The sequence below is a fragment of the Stegastes partitus genome, unplaced genomic scaffold (genome assembly GCF_000690725.1).
Source record: "Stegastes partitus isolate 25-593 unplaced genomic scaffold, Stegastes_partitus-1.0.2 Scaffold363, whole genome shotgun sequence".
Classification (NCBI taxonomy): domain Eukaryota; kingdom Metazoa; phylum Chordata; class Actinopteri; family Pomacentridae; genus Stegastes; species Stegastes partitus.
Genome location: NW_007578094.1, coordinates 305,517 through 329,708, shown reverse-complemented (window position 1 = coordinate 329,708; position 24,192 = coordinate 305,517). Strand labels below are relative to the sequence as shown.

General features: G+C 48.2%; 1 protein-coding gene across 1 annotated transcript in view; it reads right to left on the bottom strand.

The window, feature by feature from the left end:
- The window catches only part of LOC103359285 (RNA binding protein fox-1 homolog 2-like), a 55,065-nt gene extending 31,083 nt beyond the window's left edge, over nt 1-23,982 (bottom strand). The window contains exons 1-2 of the mRNA XM_008284543.1: nt 22,975-23,982; nt 12,225-12,275 (exon numbers count right to left, since the gene is read on the bottom strand). Coding sequence (XP_008282765.1) covers nt 12,225-12,275; nt 22,975-23,229 — 306 coding nt within the window. The 5' untranslated portion in view covers nt 23,230-23,982. The remainder of the gene's footprint in view (nt 1-12,224; nt 12,276-22,974) is intronic.
- Nucleotides 23,983-24,192: the final 210 nt, after the last annotated feature.

Sequence of the window (24,192 nt, the reverse complement as noted above, 5' to 3'; positions counted from 1 at the left end):
AGCCAATCTGTGGGATTGTTCAGTCAGATAATACGCCGTCATCCTGATTGGTGACATTAAATGTCATGTCGGAGTCAGAATCCAAGGCTGTCGCTATGTTAAGGCTGTTTTTATGGGTTCTGTTGGTTTTTTCCTAAAAACCTGTCGGATAGCAGGTTTAGGATTGTTAAGGGTCGGATTATCAACTGTACTGTCGTTACACAGTGATCAGGTTTTTAATATTTCGGCTCCTATCAGAGAGGTTTAAACTGCTGCTTCAGCCTCCGTTAACCAATCAGTCTACATCCTGAACAAAAACATTGACAAGAAATAACACTTATTGGTATTTCATTTTGAAAACTGGTGGATTTGGCGCCTTTACGCTGTGAGGGGCGTTTTGCTGACATGAGTCCACTTGCCCCATTTTGAGGCAAGAATCCTGATAGGAGCAATCTGTTGAGATGCTTCGACCTCCAGAGTCCCCAGATTACAACCCAAACAAACAGAAATGACAGATTTAGGATCTACGTGTTGCTCTCCACCACCATCATCATCAAAACACCAAATAGGAGAACTTGGAGACTCACCGCCAAGGAACACTGAAGGTGTTCTGGGCTCAACATTTTCCAAAAATTAGTTTAAATATTTGCACCACGTTCAAACACATTTTCGCTCAAGATGTTCCCGAGTCGTGGGACGGACAGACTGATGGACACAAACAGTGACTTCTGCCCACGTGTGCGTTTTTACATTTCGTCTAAGAAAGTCTGGTGACTCCGCAAGTCGAAATGAATCACGGGATAAATCGATGGACCGGCAGCGAGAGGGACGAAATCCGTCAGTGGATTAAGATCAGACTGGATAACGGTACGAGTCGACACGAGCATTCCTGACGGGCCGACTGAGGAGGAGCAGCGCTGCCCTACATGGCAGCATCGCATTATCACACGGGGAGAAGGGGAAAAAAGAAATAATGGAAAAATAAAAGGGGGACTTAGCAAGAGAGGGAAGGGGGATTATAGGAAATAATGAGACGCTGTGCTCGAGCCATGCCTGGGCTCAAGACAAACTTTCCAGACTGAATTTTGACTTTGGGAGATAAGATTTAAACGGGCCAGAAACGAGCAGAAACCAAAGGAGATCAAGTGTCGGCTGAGACGTCTCTTTCTTTTATTCTTTAAATCAACAATCTGATATTACAAGTTAAAAAAAAACGGGCCCATCTGGAGTGGGACCCATCCATCCACGCCGCTTCACTCCCATGCACACACAAACACACGGCGCTGGAGTTACCTGAGACACCATATGTTTCTCCACACGCAGCCAGGATGGGAGGCAGGAGAGGCCTGTTCACGGCAAAAACCTTTCAGGCGTGCGTCTGTCTGCGGCCTCGAACCGCCCGAGTGCAGCAGAAACACAGAACAAACAGGCGAGCGGCGGCGGCGGCGGCGCTACTGAAACTCATCAGTCATGCAAATTCATGACGGTTTGTCGACCGGAACAATCTACTGTCGGCAAAGTTGTCTGGCGGAGGAGAGAAATGCTTCACTCTACTTACAGACTCCTCTGCCTCTGCAATCCATCTCTTTGCTTTTCCTGTGGTTGGAGTGGCGGCGCTCGCCCCCCTGCACACCCGCCCTTTTTCCCCTTCCCTCTTCATTCTTGCCTGCCACACTTGATGAAAGCCAGAGGGCTCTTTTTTTCTCTCTCTCTCTCTTTATTTTTTTTTCCTCTTAAAACCACCAGCACTCTCCCCTCGAGCCGCTCAAACTTGCACCGTGACGTCCATCAAAGCCACGGCCCACCTCCTTGTACGGTTACCTCCGCGCACAAGCTCCTTCCTGACCGCCGGCCAATCGGATCGCACCGACGCTGGAGGTGCATCAATATTTCACTGGCTCACGACCAAGGACACCACGACGGCTGTTTGGTGAAAACAAAGGCCTCACACAGAACTTTCAGCTCGTAATCGATGCTGAGGCGCCAGGAGGACCTCACGGCTCCGGACGCTCATTAGGTCCCCTTTAAACTCGGGGCTAACTCGACGCTGTCTATCAGTGTCAGCGGCTCTGTGGCTCTGCTGAGATCTGTGACATGCAGCTTGTCGGTTTTTGACAGTTCTGATCAGCGTCAGCGTCATCACCATAATCACACGGACAGCCTTTCCTCCGACACTCTGACTCACCTTTGGGCAAAAAAAATCACTGCACAACTCCTGATGTTGTTCTTTTAACAAACTACGATGGATTAAAACACACATTAAATCATTAGATCAGCAAATAACAGGCTGGAACTCGGCTCGCACATGGAAGAATTAATGAACTGAAGACGGTCATAAGTGTGCATAAAGGCTGAGTTTGTTATTAGAGCTGCAATTATTAGTCAATTAATCATTGAAATAATTGTTTTTTTGGTCAAACATGCCAAAATTAGCTGAACCAGTTCCATTTGGTCCTTTTCTTTGTTAATGACGTTGATATTATTGATAGAAAACTGGATTTTCTGGAGCTTTAGACGACTGGTTTTGACATTTTACACCATTTTCTGACTGATTTTAAAGAAAAAAAAAAGTTGATCCCAAAATTATCTGCAGATTAATCAACAAAGAAGATAATACTTAACATTTATTAACTAAAACATACTTTTAAATGTGCGTTTAAATCAAAATAGAAGGAAAACAAAAAGGCAACAGCAATTAAAAGGAATAAAATTAACCTTTTGAGCAAAAAAAAACCTGGTGAGGGCTCTGACAGGTCCATCGTCTTTTTAAAAAATGTCAAAATTCAACCATTTTTTAGATCCAAACATGACAAATACGGCAAGAATTGTCCTTGAACTACTCATTTGTGCTGCTCCATCACAAAAACAACTAAATCCAACCTTAAAATCATGATATTTATTTAAATAATTCTGTTCTACAGGTCTGGTTTAAGAGTTAAGCTACAAATAATTAGTTTGCTCTGAACCCATTCAGCAAAAACAACAATATCTGCACCCCTCAGTGCAACCGTGAAGCTAATAGTCATGTGAGAAAAAGACTTTTCGAGGTAAATATGGAAACAAATTAAAAATTTAAGCAGCCAGATATCTATACACCAGGTAGAGTCACCAGTTTCTCCAGTTTTGGGTCAATCTGGCAGCCATTTTCAATATACAGACAGTCAGTATATATTTCAATATCATACTCTGACAGACTACATGCTAACAACAGCAGCCTGCTAACCTTAGTTAGCACTACGTTAGCCTCAACAAGCTAACACTTGTCTTTGTAAATCAACACATGCAGCCGTCACAACCTAACAGCAACAATAAACTGTTCTCTGTTTTGGACGACATATCGATAGCATTCCTCCTCACGGCTACAACAATAAGAGCAGCAGCGTATCAGGATTTTAACATGTTGATGACGATATAAACACGTGGAGCTCTGTGACACCATTTGTTTACTGGCTTTGTGCGCTCCGACTGAAATGCAAATACAGCTCGACTGCTGCTGACCAAAAGGTCACAGCAGAGCCGATGCTGCACTCGCTGCCGTCAACAAAGATGTTGTTGTTGTTGTTGTTGTTGTTGTATCTGCAGAACCTGCGACGTCAAAGAAAAACAAGCACCCAGAACTTAAGCATTGAATCTTCTATCCAGTATTAAAGACGGTGCCGTGGGCCTGAGCACCGGGTTCGATGAACTAATGAACATTCCTGGCACTGAGTAAACAGTCCTCGGCTGAACCACCGTGATGTCGGCAATGTTTGTGTCACATGATGAAAAAGGCTAATTCAGCTCAAACACACTTAACCTAGTTCTCAGCCCGACACGATGAGTCATGTTTCAGGGTGTGACAGCTCACCAGATCATAATTATTATCATTATTACTTACGTGTAACTTTTATAATACAACTGTTATCAATGAAACGGATCAATGAAAACAAATCACGTTGAATGTTTTCATGCATTTTTGCACCAACACTTCAGTAAAATCTTGCATCTCCTTACTCTGATTTGCTGTTGCATCTGTTGCAAAAGAAATTTAAAATCCAGCAGCTGCAGTGCATGCTGGGACACGGCCTGCGTGGAGGTCCGGCGTCACGCTGCATCATGCAGGAGCAGGTAGGAGGTTCAGCACCTGCACCACATCCGTACATCGCATCGCTCGCACCGTGCACGTGGCTGCGAGCGACCACGGCGAGTGCTTTCACACCTCAGCCCACCACACGCAGCCTCAGGCGACGGCAGTTAGAGCGGCATTAGTGTCGGACAATATCATTGTGGTTTTTATTGGTGGTGGGAGAACAGTTAACCCCGAGGTGCAGCAGTTTCACACATCGCATTAGGCCACCAACACCGAGGACTCTTCACGTTGGCTTAGTGTTTAATCTGCGCTAACAGCTACTGTGTGTTTACGTGAGACGGGATGTCAGTATTATCTGTCGCTCTCCTTTGGGAGAAACACAAAGAAATGCCCATAATCCCACAGGATGAGGAGCGAAGCGGAGCGTGCAGCTACCTGGTTAAAGCCAGTTTGCTTTACTGTGCCCTGACATTTACAGCGAATACAAAAAACACACACAGTACCTGTCAATTTGAGCGCACAGCTGCACTATTCTGTCCATCTCAGCTGCACTCCCACAAGCAAACATCCAGGCAGAACCCCGAGGGAGGCAGACGCTGGGTGTGGATCCCTTTGCAGATTCTTTGAAGGCCTGTTGTTGTGCTAACCGAGGGCTCGGTGCACAATCAGACCGAGCTGGCACACAAGCAGGCCGGTTATGGTGCCGCGTCCCCTGCAGTCCGCCCCCGCTGAGGCCCGGTCCAAACCGGCCCATTATTGTGGCCAGTGTGGAACATAATTTGGCAATTAAACGTCTGACTAAGCCGGTTTGTCGCTCTAGTATCAAGTGTGTGATGTGGCCTAAATCCAAATCTCAATTTCTAAATTTTTTTGTTTTTTTCCTGCAGAACGCGGCCAGACGACAACATCGATGAAGCGTGTTGTTGGACCGGCGTGAGCAAAACAGTCGGGGAAGTTATTTCATCATGCACAGAAAAAAAAACAAAACTAGGTCAGAATGCTGCAGACTGTAGCGCTGCCATCAAGCTAAACTATGACTCTGATATGATGCCTGCGTCGTTATCCTGGTACTGATAACGAAGCGATACCACATCAGGAAAAGCAATTTTAAAAAATATATGACAGAAAAATGGAGCTTAACGTTTTGTATTAATTAAAAGAAAATATTTGGACAATGTCAGAGCAAAGCACAGGAGGATGTGGAAAGAAGACATGAAACAAAAGGAGGATTTACTGAAGAGCTCTTCATTAAGATCAGCTCCTCACCTTCACATGTCTAAACTCTGCTTATTAAAGGTTTGATCCTCTGAGAGATCAGTGCAGCAGGACTTCAGCGCAAGTTTTATCCTCCTGCTTTTGCTCTTTCTGCAGGATTTAGTCGATCAGGTTTCTAACCATCTTGCAGCAACCTGAGCTAACATTATCAGCATGAACACTTTGCAAAGTTAGCTAAAAAGATAAAGCCACCAATAAACATATCTTTAATTTTAATTTTAAGTCTTTATTAGAGCCTGAGCCGCCAATAGAGTCGATGTTATTTATCAACATGTGACTATATCCTGAAAATAAAGAAGAACAAACTCAAATTCTGCCAGTGAAGAAAAAAACTTGTCACTCACTTGTCCCAAAATAATCTCACTTGTTTGACTTGTGTTTAAGGACATAATGTAATTATGCTATTAAAAATATTCGCTAACCTGCCTCTACTTGACTCCTCTGAGCGAGTCGGCGTGTCTGTCAGCTCTGCCAAGTCGGACACGTCGGTCGGCCACCCGGGTCGACGTTAAAACACCATCTATCACAGGCAGAATGATGCCGTAGTTTTCTTTTCTACTTTGTGGAGGTCTTGTTTATGCAGTGACGCCCGTGTTGTCGCCATGAAGGCTTCTGAGACACTGCACAGCACGAACACACTGCCCTCGAGGTAACGCAGGAAATATGGCTTCTATTAAAACAATGAGGGGTATAGAATCACATTAACCAAGCAACAGACGGTCCAAACATCCAGTCCAGTTAGGTTCTGAGAGGAGAGTTCTGCTGCCTCATCCAGCTACTGTCTGTCGTCATCAGCCTGAGCTCGCTGGTTGGTTAACATCGACCACTCAGCAGGTAGACTGAACAAAGCCGACCAGTAAACTCCCATCACCAGACAGAGTGTTTTTCAGTCTAGTCAACTAGTCAGAACCTGTTGGTCAACCAGAGCCAGGAGACCCCTGAAAACTGAGACGGAAAATATACTCATGAGGTCATTTTTGGTTGGAAAATGGCGTCGCTAGTAGTGTTAGCTTACGACACTCCAGCTAACTGAGTTCTGCAAATCTACAAAAACAACGTTCACCGTTACAGAAGCTCCAAAAGACAAAGTGTCCAGTCAGTGCAATGATAATAACTCTTAATAAAAATGCATTTATTCCATATATTGGTTCAGATGTTATGAGAACAGATGCTTTGGTGTAAAAAAAGTCGAAGATGCTGCAGCTAGCAGACAGACAGACGACCGTAGTGGGTGATTTCTCTAAAACGCTGCTGCAGGTTGAGCAACGGTTCAATCGAGGTAGAGGAACAAAAACACCTGTAGAGGTCGTGTGTGGAGGGATTCAGTTTCAGGACGAGTTTTAGTTTTATATTAAAAACACATCATCTGCAAACTCTACCTGTCTGTGATCTGACTCCTAGCTTGTTTAGGCTAACGTGGCGACGGCTCATAACGAGCTGCTGATGAGGTTAGCAGACCGGCGGCGTTACCGTACCGCCTGCCAACGTACAACAGAGCAGCAGCGGCCTCTCGTTTTCCTGAAGGTCTTTAACAGCATTAGAGAAGAAGCAGTCGACCCATATCTGAAGCTCTCAGAGGCTCAGAAAACACGACAAAATCTCACATCAAAGTCCTCGCAAGGAAGTCGAACGAGTGAGTTTTATAACACAGCAGGTTTTTGTTGTTTTAAATACTTGAAGGCTACGTTCCAAGAGGCTATTTATCATTTCTTTTTATATATGCTGTGCCACATATTTTAAAAAAAGTCTTTTTTTTAATACTTCAAGGCTCCATCCTAGTTTGTGTTTTGCTGCGGTGTCGGTTTAGAGAACTAACGCCGCCCGGCCCTAATTTAAAGGTGAGACGAGGAATCCCAAATATCTGACTTATCGAGCCGTGTGTCAGCGGCCTGTACGGCAGTGACAGAGATGTGTCGCCCAAAATAGAGAGCGGCGTCATAAATTTTACAGGAGGCCGGTGCGAGTGGCGCTGTGTCACCTTCAAAGTGCATTCCCACATGGAACTCGCCCTCCACCCCGTGCCCTGCCCCTCACGGCCCTCCGGTTACTACCGCCATCCTCCATTTGGCGTCATTCTCTTTGAAGACGAGTAATGTGTTTAGCTTACAGCCTGTGAGGTGGGGGAGGGATGTAGAGGAGGGGGAGAGGAAAAACAGGAAAAACACAGGAAGGACAGATAGAGGGGAGGAAAACACAGCAGAGACGTCTGATTATGATATTTAAGAGGTCTGGAGGGACATGTTGTGGATGTGACATGCATCGCCGTGTCATGTCGTATGCACAGTTAGACGGTACAGGTCAGCGTTTATGGTCAGTCTGAGGAAATGTTCGGTGACTCTGGTGTGAAGCGCTTCATACAGTAATTAGGACTTCACAGAAGAGCCCATCTTCTCAACTGCAGCGTCTGTTGTTATTAAAAATCTCTCTTCAAGGACTGTCCAGATGAGGGCGGCTGTGGACGGGTCAAGTGCAGGTATGCAGGTTTGTTGTGCCGTAAGAGAGGAGGCGCTAAAGTGCACCGGCAACTGGTACAAGTGTGTCTGCTGTGCACAGAAACAACTGTGCTTTGGCACCTGTCTCCCTCAATTCGGGCGACAGATGACGTTTAAACGGCACGGACAAGCTTGGATGACAACGCCGAATCGCTCGACAAAATCTCAGCCTCCACCCTCGGCGCGCATGACATGACATGACACACGCGTGCATACGAAATATAACGTGACATTGTGTGCAGTCAGCGTGGAGGGAGCTCCGCGGCACCGGCGTGCATGTCAACGCAGGCAGTTGCAACCACATGCGCCTGTATCTCCCCCCCGAATCCCAACACCCGCCCCGAGGCCCAGAGGAACCCGAGACCAGAGAGCAGGACAAGCCAGAACAGAGCCAGAGAACAGCTCCTATCCTCGGGCTGTCTCTCAGCTAAAGTAGCACAGACACGCCCACCATATGGTAAGAGCAGCTAGTACACAACATCAACTGTATAAACATTACAATCCACGGCAGCAAGTCTTATTCTAGTTGCAGCCCTCGTGCAAGCTCCCAGAATATCATCTGCAACCCAGTGACACGAGGACAAAATGCATTTAAAAAAAAAACAAGCAGCAAACATGATTCTTCCAGTGTAAGCACAGATAATTGGGTGCAAAGAGTTAAAAAAGTGAAAGCAGCAGAGCTGCAGGGACAAGCCCTGCTGTTAGCCTGATGCCCTGCCAACTATCTGACAAAGGCCTCACCTGGGCCAAAACACAGCGAACCAGAACAGGCCATACCATAATCAGCACACCCATCACTGCCTCATCAAGCCAGACTCATTTAAAATAAACACATTAATAATCTCTCCTGTTGTTTTGTTAAACTTTCTCCTTGCAGCACTAAACATCAGCCATTTAAAGCCAGAGGCTCTGCTCCAGACGTGAACTTACCGGCAGCACAGCTGGGTAGTACAGCCCCATCATGGTCTGATCTACAGGAACAACTGCTGACCAGCTCTCCACTCTCCTTCTCCTCTCTCCTTCCCTCTCTGCTTCTCCTCCTCCTCCTGTTCCTCCTCTCCTGTGCTCTAGGACCATGAGCCGACGGTGGCTTCAGTCCACGTCTGTCTCACACATTCAAATTCTCCCTCGTTCACTCCCTCTTCCTCCTCCTTCCCTTTCGCCGGCGTCCCTTCTTCTACTTCTTCAGCACGCCAGCCTTGTCGGCCTGTCACTCTGGGCCTCTCTCCTCGGCGTCTCGGCGGCCCTGCTGCTCTGATCCCCCTCGGGCCTTTCCGTCTCTGTCCTCCTGCCAGCCTGAGTCTCTCCTCTGCTCCTCTCTCTCTCGTCTCTTTGCTCTGCGGCTGTCATTCACGCGCTCGCGTTACACGTCCTGCTGCTCCCCCTCGCTTCCTCTTGTTCCCGCCCCTCTTTTAAAACTTTCCCTCCCTTTCAGCTTCAATCCCTCCTATCCATCAAAGCATCATCCTTCCATGTAGCCATCTAACCCTGCGTCTGGATGGAGGCAGAAAGCTGCTGCTGTCTCCTCAAACCCCTGGAGAGAGACAAGAGAAGACAGGGAAGGGAAGAAGATGCTGTCTTCTATCCACGTACAGGCAGCCTGAGAGCACAGAACACGAATGCGACCCCCACTGCATTGCAGCTTTTTTTTGATGATTTATTTATTGCGTGGCAGCCTGTCAGCTCCAAAAAGCAGTGGTAGGTAGTCCAGCCGGTAGACAGCTAGGTAGCTAGCTGCGTGGGTAGGCTCCCAGATCATCATCTCTCTGCGGCAGCTGCCTTCATCACACAGATGGAAGTATCACAGAACTGAGGCAGCGCCAGCCCCGATCCCAGCGTCTAAAACCTCAACCTGAGCGCGAATCTGCACGCTGCATTGCGCCTTTTCCCTTCTGGCTCGGGCTCAGGTCCGTCACTTTCCAGCGCCGTATTGTTAGGAGGCGCTTAATTTGCAGAGATGAGAGTGCAGTTCCTTGCACTGCATTTTCATATGGGAGGGACTGAACTCTGCGGAAAAAAAGCCCTGATGCCAAGCATTCAGACATCTGCTGAGTTTGGCTAGAACTGGGTCCAGGGGGGATGAAGGGATGGAGGGAGGGAAAGATAAGTGATTGGAGGTGGTGGTGGGGGGGGGGGCGGGAAGGGGCAAATGAAAGGAGCTGGGCCGGAGTGAGGGGGCTGGGACAGCGGGGCAGTGGATGCGAGCGAGAGATAAAGGGATAGGGAGATAAATGGATAAAGGGCTGGGTGAAAAAAAGAGCGAGGGATGACAGGATTAGGGCTGTAAGTGAGGAGGATGAGAGGATGAATGGGGGATGATCTCGGGATTAAGTACACAGACTGAACACAGCGATAAACACATGCACTCGCACACAAACACATGCACATAATGTACACACAGATGTGATCATATTGCACCTCGGCTGGCACACAGACGCTTACATCCAGCCAATACTCATCAAGCTAATCCAAACAAAGGCCTCGTTCTTCAAAATAGCATCAACAGATAATCAATAACCCAGACGTTCACTGTTCCAGACTAATCATCCAGAGCATTCTCACCACAGCTGGTGTGAAGGTTACGACCTGCAATTATACTTCTGCTATTGTTAAATGTTAGAAAATGCTTCGGTGTGCAGGCTCTGGCTTGCCTCTGTGAGTCTTGTTAACCCTGATCATTTCTGTGACCCGAACAGCGGGATGCTGAGACGTCTGCACCCACGGGTCAGGATGTCCACGGACACACCCGTCCACACACATCCAGCGCCCCACAGGAGCCCTGTCACCATTTAACACACTCATATTGACACGGGCAGACCTACAGGCAGTTCAAACATGCATAAATAATATAAGACAGGAGCATTACCAAGACAAATGTACTGCAGCAATGAACAAGCCAATCTTTCTTAGCTAGGCTTGGCTAACTCCATTTGCATGATAACCAGCAGCTAGCGCGCTGGAGACTCCTAATATGTGTGCTCAAGGGCAGAATACATTAGCAGGGACGACTTTTAAATCATTTATAAAACAAATGCAGAAATCTGCGTCGGCTCTGAATTTAACAGATGACAAGAGCTCAGACGTGCCGCGGACCACGAGCGCTCTCTGCCCAGGTGTTTGCCTTACCCGCCCAGACGGGGGGAGAGTCAAGACTGAACTATGCATACAGTAAGGCTGCTCGAACCGAGCGACCGGCTATTGTATGATTTTCCACCCTGCGGGCAAGCCGGCTTAAATAACTTCCCTCCATTTCTGTTTCACCTCTGCTCCACTTCTCTGCCTCGTCCTCCTCTTCCCGTCTTGCCTTTAATCTCCAATTTTTATTTTATGTTGGGAGGTCAACACCAGAAATAACTCAATTCTGGCCACGAGGGAGGAGGAGGGGGGGATTGAAATCTAAATAAAATTAAACCTTAAAGCCAAATTCTCACAATGCCTCGCTCTCGGAGAGGAGAGCTCCCGAGGAAGGAGATAGTCGGAGCGGGAGAGTCAAGCAGAGTAGTCGAGGGCAAAAAGAAAAAAAAACACAGAATACATGAGAGAGGTCTAGGAGAATCTCCTGCGATGTGGGGAGGGAGGCTGGGGGCGAACAGGCTCACAGATCAACACTCCCCTCCTGTGGCACTGCCAGAGAGCTGCACATCCCAAACCGGAGACGCATGTTGGGGCGCGTGCACAAAAAAAAAAAACACAAAAAAAAAAGGTGCAGCCGAGCTCACCGAGGCCTTTTCTCGCAAACACACTCGAATTGGAGGGGCGGGGGGGTTCGCACACATCATCCACACGAGCGCTGAGCTGGTTTGAGCCGCTCAACGCGCTCTGCTGCTCGGAGGTAGATAAGAAAATAGTCAGCTACCCCGCCGCCACGCCGCACACATAAGGCACTCATTACCCAGCGCAATATGCATAGAGAGACACTTAGAATGAGGAAAGAAAAAAAAAAACAGAAACTGAGCGAGGCATAAAGAGAGAGAAAGTGTGAAAGGATGGGAACAGTCTGCCTGCAGAGCTTAGCTTGAAGAAGGTGACGGCATAATTTCTCTCTACTTTCTAAGGATCTTTGAAAGAGAAGCTCATTCGCTCCCGCTTCCTCTTCCATCGACTCGTCTGATCATCTCTGAGGCAGCAGGAGAGGAACCTTGTAAATAATAACACTGTAGTACAACACAGCCAGCGACATTACAATCACCTGACCGGGAAGAATCAAGTGTTCTGAAATCATGCAGATTATGTCACCAGACTATCACCATTCAGTTCTCATACATCTTCAACAGGCACATTAATTGGACTTCACAGAGTCTCGCCGCTCAAAGCAGGCCGACGCATCGAGCCAGTCGAGGATTCTGCGCTACATTATTTTTTAATTTATTGTTACAGAGATTTTTGCAAGCAAGTCTCTAATCTCTTACCTGACTGTGAGGTGGGTATCCATGGAAACCGGGGTTTAAAGGCTCATTGTTCTGCAAGAGACAACAGGAGGGATGAGAGCGGTGTGAGTGGCTGGGCTTTTTGAAAAATGAGTGCATGCAGCATGATGGGCCAGAAACTTGAAATCTCACATGAAACGCACTCGTGGACAAAACAAACCTGACTTGTTTGTAAACCGACATGAGAACAGGATGTTTTTTTTACTATCTTACAATATTATCACAGCCTGTTTCTATTTAAAAACAAACATGTTTGAAAACTTAAACCATCAGCTGGTTGCTGCTGTTTGAGGATACATAAAAACAACAATGCTGGGCGTTAATACAAGGACAGAAGAGCGAGGAGTGAGTCTGTGTGGACGCCATGACTGTTGAACCACCAGGCGTTCATATTCTAACCAATCAAAAGCCACGAGCAGAGGGTGAGCCCCCCCCCCTCCTCATTGACCCCGCTCAGAAACCACTGTTGTGGTTAATTGCTCTGTAATTACTTTTAATTAGATTATTTCTGTCTCTTTCACTCGCTTTTCTTTGCGACTATTATTTTCTCCTCCGTGTCGTTTTTGCCCCGGCAAGAGCAGCCATTGTTTGCGGCAGAACTAGGTGAGGAGGAGGAGGAGGAGGAGGAGGAGGAGGAGGTGAAAGAGAGGACAGAAAGACAAAGAGAGGAGGGGAAGAAAAGGGGAGGACTGGAACAATGGGGGAAAGTTAACCAAATGATGATATTTTGACAGCAGTGAGAGGGATGACTCCGGCACAGTTTAGCCTGCTGGCGTGCCTCTCAGAGAAAACATGACCGCCCAGCGAGACTCATGCCTCTGCTCTCGAGGAGGAGCCGAGGCAAGACGGGGCCGGGGGGAGGGGACGAGGCCGAGGATGAGGGGGAAGGTCTGGGAGGGAGGGTAAAAGAAAGATGTGTAAGTGTATGTTGGGGGATGGGGAGGGGGAGCTTGTCGTCTTCAGAGCTGCTGATGTGTTCATTACGTTTAATCAGCGATATCTTTCAGATCCGTGTGCTGCCCCTTTGGCCTCCTCCATTCAGCCAGCAGCTTGAGTGTGGGCCGTGTGCTGCCGCCGCCGCAATGAGGAGGGCAGATCTGACTTCTGAATAGTGTCAACAGAGTTAACCTCCCGGCCCTGACCTCGAGCTGCCTGCTGCGGGCATCACTTCCTGACAGCATTCATCCAGCCAATCAAGGGCAAGTGTGTGAGAGAAGGCCTCGGTGCAACCAGGTCTCCACTAGGGCTGGTCCCAATAGCAGTTTCTGTTCTCCGGATATTCGGCCCAATTAATGACGAGTATCCCGAGTAGTTGGGAGGTGGTGGCGGGTGAATATTCGTGTTGAGCATTCGGTCTGATGGGGCAGTACTGAGCAGGCGTTTCCGCCACCAGTGGTCACAGTGTTATATCTGCTGCCAGTGTCAGTGGCGGCGGTGGGGAACAGGGGGATATTCGAAGATCAAAATTGGCACCCAGATTCCAGCACAGCGAACGAATAATCGGCTGTTCGGCTATTTGGGTCCAGCCCTAGTCTCCACAAAACTACCGGTACCGCCGCCTAAGATGGTTCAGACATGTCCACCTTAGTACTCACTTCATCAACAAAATCAGGAACTTGGATGTCGCCAGAAAACGAAAGACTCAGGAAAACATGGGAGGAGCTGGTGTCAGGGGACCTAGCGGATTGGGGGCTAACCCCTGATGATGCCCTCGATAAGGATAAATGGTGAACTGTGACGTAACCGTGCATCGTCTGACACGCTGTAAGTGTCCCAACAGACGTTAACAGGATAAGTAAGTATGTATACGACGACACTGCAGTCTCAGGTCTTGAGTGAAACTGCCGCATTACGTTTGTTTGTAATAGATCACAAATATGTTGCTAATCGACGAGTCTTGTGTAATAGATGGGGTTGGACTGGTCACCCTGGTAACCCAGAAAATGGAGGACGAGCTTCAAGCGTGTAGTGAAAGGTTTGTATTTTAACCATTGTATTTTAATGCATGTCAGTAAATGTACTGTCCAATAGCTGCAGTACCTGGTTGTTCCACCAGGTGGAGCATCTTATAGTTTTATCGCGTAGTGACCCAATGACGCATTTACTCAGACTATGGGTGGTTCCATGTTGGCAGGCAGACAGCATTGTGGGGGATTAGCTTGCAACAGGGAACCGTAATGGAAACGTCAACTGCAGACAATCGATTACGTCAAGCGCTCACTGTTTCAAGCCAAGCTTTGGCCTGTTGAGACGACATTTTTAATTGCAGTCGGCTGGTTTATTCAAGCCACTTGTGACGGCAAAATCATGTGTTTATAATTGAAAAAACTGACAATACATTGACAAATGTACAATATTCTCATTATTAATTGATAACGCTGCTGAAGAAAGTTGTTTAAAATGTGCATCCTGTTGTAATGGGTGAAAGCATCCACCAATATGTTGTAGTTTGGTGTCTAAACGTAAACCCTGGACGCCTTTCCTATGAAATCACAGGTGACATGTTTTTTTGTTTGTTTGTTCTTTTAAATCAAAAAAATTTCCCGTAAATGCAATTGACAATTTAGCTGTCTCAGTTTGTCATTTTATGGAGACAGACTGACACACACTTCACATAAACAGCTATTACTGCAGGACGGCTAGCTCACGCAGCCCGACCGGAGACATGCAGGTTACACAGATGTGAAGATGATGCGTGGACGGATGAAGGAGCGGGTGTCTAGACAGAGTGGGCTACAGGAAAGCCAAGGGGGAACGGGAGTGAATGCTAAAAAACACGGGCCAGATGTAAAGAATAGCAATGAGAGAGCGTTTTCCGTTTGATGCATGAGCGAGCTCGGACTCTGGATGTGTGTCCAGACTCCGGGCCCGTCCTCCTTTCCCCCCCCCCTGTCTCAAACAGCCCTTTCTTTGTCTGCTCTCGCCACTTCCTGTTTCATCTGGAACCAATTTCCCCCTCGTGCCTCGTCCCCAGGGGGAACACTCTCCTTGGTGCGCCGCATTTGCAGGGGTTGGTGGTGGTGGTGGTGGAGGGGGGAATGGACAGACTTATATTGAGCAACATACTGAGTGTGTAGAAAGCGGCTGGTGCTCAATACAGCACAGATGGAAATGCAGGATGGGAGGGGAGTGGAGGGGGGCCGACAGAAAAACCTCAAGTCTACAAAGCCCTGGGCAATGTCAACGGGAATGAGAGGACTCTTCCTATTTTAAATAAAAAGAGATGCATGTTGGGAGTTACCGACATCGCAGTGCATTTCAAACGGGACCGAGCTGACGTTGTGGTTTCGTCGCAGAAGCTGCATTTGCGCTGTACTGCTTCGGTGGTGGGGACAAAAAAAAAAATACATACAATTACAAGTGATTGATGTTTGAGAATTTGTGTTTTTGTCGCACTAACAGTCAAAAGTAAGGGTGTAGCTGGAAGCGAGGAGGAAAACTGGAATGCCAGCGAAACCAAAATTATCCCTGACCATCAAATTGTAGAGTCACTGTTGGTTCTAGAGCAGAGTGGAAAGAAAGAAAGAAAGAAAGAGAGAAAGAAGAAACAGGAGGAGGAGTTTATGTAGGAGAACAGAAGGAGGGAGAGAGGGGAGAGTTTAGCAACATCTGGAATCAATCTGTCTGCAAGAGAGGAGGGAGGGAGGAAGGGATTGAGCGGGATAGCTGGATGGATGGATGGATGGGGGAGGACGGACGGAGGAGAAAAGAAAAAGAGAGAACAAGATGAAAATAAGAGCAGAGACAGACACTCACAGGAGGAGGAGGAGGAGGAGGAATGTGGGTAATAAGACGGCCGAAGCCAAGAAAAGGGAGAGAAATTTAAAGCAGTAAAACATTCGCAAAACGGAGACAATGAGTCATAAGCGAGGAATGCCATGTGATTTATATTTTCTTAACGGGTGGGGGAAGGGACCGGGGGGCTGAACTTGATACCTAGCTGCTCCAGACAAAAGCAAGACACTCTTTCTGTTTGGCTTTTACCACACAGGCTCTCACATTTGTGCCACTTAAAAATAAATAAATGCAAAAAAATTAACACGCTAAGCTTTGGTGCTGCTGCAAGTTTCCATCCATACAGTTTGCGAGCGAGCGAGGAGGCTTTGAAGGCGCCGGCTGGCTGACCGTGAGGGCTTCAGACTGCATTGGCAGGGATAAAGCAGCAGCAACAGAAAACCAGCCGCACACATAAACACTCTCTCTGAGACTCGGCGGAGGGCGAAGCTAAAAGGGCGTCTCTCCTGTTTATTTTCCTTCTCCTTCTACCTCCAACTTTTTAAGGAAAAGAAGTTTGTCGGAGCAAATGGGTAAGGAGCAGGACGAAGGAGGGGGAAAAAAAAGGAGCAGTGGTGGAGGAAGGCAAAATGACATGAGGTCAACAGATGGTGAGAGGGGAGGGAGGCGGAGGCAGGGAGGAGGGGAGCGGGGTAATTAAACGGGCTGCTGCAGGCATCCAGTGGTCCCGAACAGAACAGCCCGAGGTGGTGCCAATGTCTGGCTTTATGGTGCTCATACCACCAAATGTAAGAAGAAAAAATAAATACCCCCACCTGCTACCACCAACACAACCATAGTGGAGATCCAGTAGCGTCGAATTAACTCGCGAACATTTGAAAAAACCGCCTCAGTTGAGATGAAGGGGAAATATCGTCAGCTCCACCGCACGACCACATCACAGATCACCACCCAATGCACAGATTTCAATCATTCCTTCAGCAACGTGTGTCTCAATATCAGCAGCAACCCCCCAACGCCACAGAGTCAACAAATCACAAGCGAGGGGGGCGAGAGATAAATGAGGCAATCGGCGAGAGGATCAAACAGCGACGCCGGGTACTGCAGGAACTGAAAGGAGAGGGAATTAAGAGAACAGGCCACGGGGAAGGGAGCCGAGGACAGAGAGGTATATCAAAGCCAGACGATGGGAGTTAAAAATGATAAACGCTTCGGAGGCAGTCAATTTGGGAACACATAAGGACAGACAAAGACAAGCGAGGAGAGGGAGGGTAGAAATACGAGACGAGTTTCCCCCTCGAACCGAAGGCGTATTTTCTTACAGCGAAATGTGTGCACAGGACGGCTACAGCCAGCCCTGCTTCTTTCATTTCAGCTCATGTGTTTTCTAAAAGAGTAGGAGTCTTAGACACCTCTGATATGAACTGGAGGTTTTTTTTTGACAGTAACAGAACTGGGCTCCGAGGCTTTTTACTGGGTGGATTTATTGATGACTGATGTTTCCTCTCTGCCGACTGTGTGGACTGCTAATAACAACAGACCTGGAGTCACGGCGTTCAGGTGCCGATGTGTGGCCCACGTACAGCAGACGCTCGCCTCGGCTCGGCCTGCATTGTTTTCTGAATGTTACCGCCGCCTGTAATGATCGCCTGAACAAATGTCCAATTTGGCATTTGGCGAATGCGGGATTACGTCTCCTCGCCTTTATCGCAAAGTCAGAAAAAGCAATTTCTAAAGAGGTGGAGGCGGCTGATGTATAGCCAGTTAGCATATTGAGATCATTAGCATGTGTCAGGTTTATGGTCCGTGTCGCTCCCGCTGCCCTCCTTCCCCACATCTCTCCACCCATCCCCCCACCGTCCTGTCCACGAGCACGCCCAGGACACGCTGCGATGGTGTTATGTGATTCAGTCCGAGCCACTTTATTTGTTTGCCATTTACAGAGCCGGGTTCAGGCAGAACGAACAGCTAGTGGCCCATGAGGAGATCTGCACTAAATCTGACAGGAAGTGTGTCGAATTAGAATCACATGCACCACCTTCGAATACACAATGCTGCACGACGAGCACTTCAAGAGTCAAACGGTCGAAGCCCTTTGCTGAATCACCGTCTCACTTAAATGCCTTTGCAGCGCAGCTAAAAAAGTACAATTCCCTGTTAGGCGAGCGTTCCCACAAGTATGCAAGGATGACATAAATTCTGTCCAAGTCCACAAGAGTTCACGTGGACCTCCTCTGCAGACGTGTGCAGGATGCATGCGTGGAACACGTAGATGCGACCTGATGTGGAACAGATAGTACAGCAACAGCTAGCCATCCATAGCGTCTGCAGCTGTCCGCATCCGCAAGGGAGTATAATCGAGGCTTTATAATACATGGCTACGGTTCATTTTAGAAACACATCTGTATGCGCTCTTTGTTTGTGCTCCCGTGTTTGTATTCTGCTCCTATAGCCCGGCCTGGAGGCATTTTTTTAGAAATCAAAGGAGTAAATCATATTTAACATAAAATAAACATGACATATAGAAGATTGGACATGCAATAAGCACTGATTAAGCTCGACATCACAACAGGTAGACGTTAAATCATATAATCTTAATGGATCGGACATATTTTACTGCAACAGCGATGTGAAACCTACTCGATTTAATATACGGTGTAGACTTACAGCGTCTACGTGTTTCGTCCTCCATCGATGTGCTGCACAGGCGGCTTTATTGTGTTCTCTCCAATCTAATTATGTCAGCTCGTCGACACAAAGCCTGTAGAGCTCCACGGACATGCACTATATGTTTTATTTTTTTTAACTACACGGCCTAACAGATTTTTTATTACAGATTCAGGTATGTTTCATGACTGCATTTTCCTTTTTTTTTCATGACACTGACACAGCTGTGACAATACTGTGGCCGGTGCATCACGGATGACCCCCATGTAAGGGAAACACTGGATTGACATTTGGCTGTGTGTGCGTGTGGGCGGAGATGCGAGCACATGTGACAGTTTGGGGGCAGCCTTGGGGAGGAGGCATGTGGGTTGGGGGGGGCAGCAGTGACATGATGACCATAAAGGGAGAGCTAACATGCAAGTGTCATGTTAAGGAGCCGGCATCGCTTAGCAGGAGGGCAGAAAACAAGCGAGGGAATCATTGAATGGTGTCTTTCTGCTGCTTTTTTTTCCTTCCTTCGGTCTCATTACTTCTTAAAGCTTCGGCAAAACCACTGTTGCACCTGTGCCAGTAGAGCATTGGATCGAACAGAGACAAGGAGAGAGAGAGAGAAAATATGAGTTGAGCAACTCGGTCTGGGGAATTTTTAGCTTATCGTTGCCAGTTCAAAAGTCAAGGGTGACTCCGCCGTGCTGTGGCTCAAAGTTCAGCAGCAATCATTAAACAGCAGCACAGGGCCTAGCAGGAGGTAGGACGGTGTGTGAGCCTCGGCAGCACATGTTAACACACATCAGGACATGATCGGCACTTGTCCTGCCTCTCTGTAACACTCCTCCTCTGGAATTAATGATTAGTTTTCCAAACCCAGCTAATCTGCACCATTTATAAACCTCCGTGTATTCCGTGTACGTGCAACAGCAGGAACGACTAAATGTTTGCATTCGCTTGAGCTGCTTTTGGACTTTTTTGTAGTGCGTCTTCTGGGACATGAAAACATCTTTGTTCAATAAGTCCTGACGTCGAGGCCTTTGTTGCCCTCGTCTGGGGTGAAACACGGCAAACACCGGCCGACACAAACCAACAATCACAACTTTCCGGATTGCGAAACACTGCAAAGACTTGTGGCCAAAAGTTTAGTTTCCACTTCTTTTAGGTATTTTAGCATTTGGCAAACAGCTGTGTAGCGTTCCACCGTCCATAGGACCAGATTTAGTGTGTTCACACACACAGTATGTCAAACGCAGCAACAATAGCAGGACGCCCTTGTACAGCGAAGCTGCTTTTCTACAATATGCAAGCCAGATGCTTTTCTGGCCATTCTGACCCGACATATGTTACCTTGCACATGTCATAAATAAGCTGGAGGCGCCAAGAGCACGAAGCCAACGAGGAGGATATTATGATGAAGTAGCATGTGTCGACTGGACGGCAAGAAATGACTTTGTAAGGGCAGCTGTAGTTTGTACAGGAAGTAAGAAGGAAAAGGGACGAAGCTATGGTTGTGTTTCCTGCTTCTTCTACGGTGTTATTAAAGCCTAACCTGTTCGTCTGAGGTCACAACGCAGCATAATTTACTCTTTTTCTTATTTGTTTTCACTACAACAAAAATGAATCAATGGTCAAAAAAATGGTGCCAACTACTTTCATCTCATCGTATTAATTGTCAAACGATCGCTTTGTTGTGCTGTAACAGGATTGATACGAGACGTCCAAGAGAACAGGATTATGTCCACTTAACAGCAAAAAATATAGATGTTAGATGTCTGGTGCAATTTATCTCCGGTGCTGAGGAAAATCTACAGAGTCTTCTTTAGTTCCTGTGTTCTGTCAGCTCCCTACCAGGACATACGTTATCATTAGCTACCAGCATGACAGACCAGATCACTGATCAGGCTCCCGGGCAGACCAAAAGTTTCTCAACCAGAAACAAGTGACACTTAAACGCTGCTCCTGTGAAACACAAATTGCTCAGTATTGGTAATAACCCATGTTAGTGATCTGTCCATTCAGATCAACCCCCACCTCATGCCCTCCCCTCCCACCTCCCTTTGCTTTGACCCATTAAAGCGATCACTCTGGTTAATGCCCTCTTCTAAATGAGCTTTGATCTCGTTAGCGCGACACAAAGCCTCTTTACTGCCAACGATAGGACAAATCGGCTCTCCGAAACAGCGAGCAAGCGAGAGAGAGAGAGTTAGAAACTGTACTCCCACTACATCCGAGTGGACCACGGCGCTGCCTCCAGGGGAAGCATCAGAACCAGCAGAGAGCAGGGAAATAAAAAAAGAGAAAGATGAAGGAGCTGGGGGGAGAAAAAAGGGAGATATTACCTAGATGTGAGTGATGGGAATCAAAAATGGCAGAGAAGAGGTGGGACAGCAGAGTGAGTGGAGGACGGCGAGGGGGGAAGGGAAGGGTTTGGGATGAATGTTTGCCTCACTGAAAGAACCAGGAGTCAATTAGCAATCTGGAAATATGCCTGGGGGGGAGGCAGGAGGGAGGGGCGAATCAGAGGACGGCGAGGAGGGAAGGAGGGAGGGGGGTGTGAAGGGGGAGCAACAAAAGAGGAGGAGGAGGCTGCACTCTCATTTATTATTACAGTCCTGATTTACAGTCAGCCGGGAAGGTCAGCGGTCCGGCTCTCAGTGGGAATCCCATCCTAACTGCTGGGAGCTAACGCCAGCATCCTCTGAACGCTCAAAATCACCAGCATAACCCCCCCCACAATGTCATTTTCTGTTTTTATTTACCCGCCACCGTAGCGCTCATCTTCATTCAGAGCCGACGCCGCTGCTTATCTCTCCTCCAACTGATCACGTCGTTCCTGCCATCCATCACTTTCCCTTCATCCTTTATCATGATCCCTGGTGGATGCAGGCTAATGGCTCTGATTTCCTCTCTGTCCTCTCTCTCCTTGCCTCCATCCTTTATTTCCCCCCACATCCATCAATCCCAGCCACATCCATCCCAGCCACTTTCCCCACTCACTCCTTCCATTTAAACCCCGCTCTGTCCTTTCCTTTGTCCTGCTCGCTCCCCTTCTCCAATCCAACCCTCTTTTCTTTTCTTTTTTTTTCCTTCCTGTATCCCTTCGCACATTATTTTCCTCTCATCTCCCATTCATCCACTCACTCATCTCTCTGCTCCAGTCCATTCCATTAGCGTGACCCCCCGGTGCCCGGCGATCAATAGAACCGATGGGCAGCACAGAATGCTCTCCGTGCCACGCTTCATTGTCGTGTCATCTTTGCCGGCGGGCTATAACCTTTACCATCAGCACCATCCATCCTCTGCGAAGCTTACAAACACCGCGGCGTTGTGTGGGACCTATTTGTCTTTGCGGCAGGTCAAGCTGCACAGCCAATTAAAGTAGTTTAACAGTTCCCCGGGATTCAATTACCTGCGGATGACCTCAAGCCGCGTCCGCCTGCCCTTCCACTACTGTTAGTCGAAGCTGAAACACCACACGTCAGCTGAAAAATTCTTCCCTCGTACTGTTGGATTAGGGGAACTTTACAGTGTGTAGGTGTAGCAACGACGTGGTGTTTGTGAAGCCGGAGAGGAATAAATAGCAATAGATCCAGAGAGAGAGAGAGAGAGAGGTGGCTCATCAGTCCTCTGGATTACTGTAATACACACAGATTAGTCCGGAGAGGCAGCAGCGGCTGCTGATGCTCTGCTGCCTCAGCAGCCGAGTCATGAAAGCAGGGGAGACCCGCGCCGAGGAGGCCCCCCGAGCCCCCTGGCTCCTTCAGCCTCCAGCAAAAAGCTCTGTTCTTTGTCTTTCACTGTGGTGACCCCTCCCCCAATCCTGGTCTGCCTCTCTTTTAACACCTAGCGACAATCAAGGAGGCAGGCAGGCAGGGACGGGGGGCGATTAATGGCATCAGGATTCTGTGGTGACTCACTGCCAACAATCAGCACAAGTCTGACTAATTTCATCCATGTAAATAAAATAATAAAATAAAACACACACACACACACCAGGGGGAACATGTGACGAAGCAAATGGTTTAGTTTGTGGGAGACGGGCCTGATGAATGGCTCTGATCTCTGCTGCCTGTCATAGCCATGGAGCCTGGATCAGATTACCTTTGTCTGCTCTGGTCCTGCTCCCTCTCCAGAGCTCAGCCCGGTCCACTGCTGTCACACTTCATACAGGATCAGAAATAATGTTTTCTGTGTGTTGCAATGATGCACGATGGTGATGAGAGAGCAGCCTGACAACACACCACTGATGCTCAGGAGGTGATAGGCAGACAGACAGACAGAGAGCTAAGATGGAACCAGAACCACACAGATGTGAGCTCCTTTGTGTTTATGTTCGTACCTGTCCAATGTCACCAACGACGCTCCCGGTCCCGTCTATCCTCGGTCTCTTGCACTCCGCCCCGGCCAAGTCAGTGAGGGCAGCGGCTGTCTGAGCGTCCGGCTCCGGGTCTCCACGCTTCATCCCCCGGACCACCGCTGGACCCCCGGCGGCGTTGGCGAGGGGTCCGGCCGCCGGATCAATGTCCCTCTCCCGGTCCATGATTCCCCGACTAACGGGTAGCATTATAGATGCAACGTCGGTCGACATTAACATTGGACGGCAGACAGTCACCAGTCAAAAGTCTTTCTTCGTTTCTTTTTTCTTCTCTTTTTATTTTTTTTACCTTCTCCTCCACAGCTCGACACTCACGACGGATTTTCCCAAGACGCGGAAAATATTGAGGCGATTCTCATCAATATCTGTGAAGCGTCCACTGTTTATTGTCTAACTTAGCCTTAGCTATGCGAGGCTCATCATTGTGACCAGGATCCGACACAAAGCACATCCAGTACGGCTTCTTCTTCTTCTGCTCCCCCCCCCAAAAAAAAGTCAAACGACGCCGAACACTGACCTATTTTAATAAAGATCACACGTCGGACTCTCGGATGCCTGACGAGCTAATTAGCTAGCTAACATTAGCTAGCCTGCTAGCATTACATTCCGCTAGCTCTCCTTATAAATGTGGCTCGCGGAGCTCACTGTCGCTGCCAAGAATAGAAAACGTTGGAAATTAGCTTCGCGTAATTCTACTCCTCCTGCGGGGGCCAGCCGGTCCGCGCTCTCCTGCTCGCCGCTAAACGTGCCTCTTTAAGTCCTGCGTGGCTTCCCAGCGGTCTTCCCCTGGATCTCGGTGCCGTCTTGTCCGATCCCTCGCCGTGCTCTGCCGTGGATGAGTCTTGGCGTGCGGACCTGGCTACCGACGAACACGATTTCCTCTGGTCTCGGTCCCAGTTGGTGTAACTCGTAGTGTCGGAGGGAGCCCAGTGCGCTGATCCCCGGTCAGATCTGTGAGCGGACTCTGAGGCGGAGGCAGAGGAGGTGGGCTGCTCTGAGGTCTGCGTTTTCCTTCAGCGTCCTTCTCCTCCTTTCTCCCGATAACCCCCCCCAACACCACCACCACCACCTCCTCCTCCTCCTCCTCCTCCTCCCAGCCTCCTCCTCTACACTCCTTCAGTACATGCAAGCATTAGAATAAAGATGGCTACAGGAGCTACTCATATAATATAATATAATATA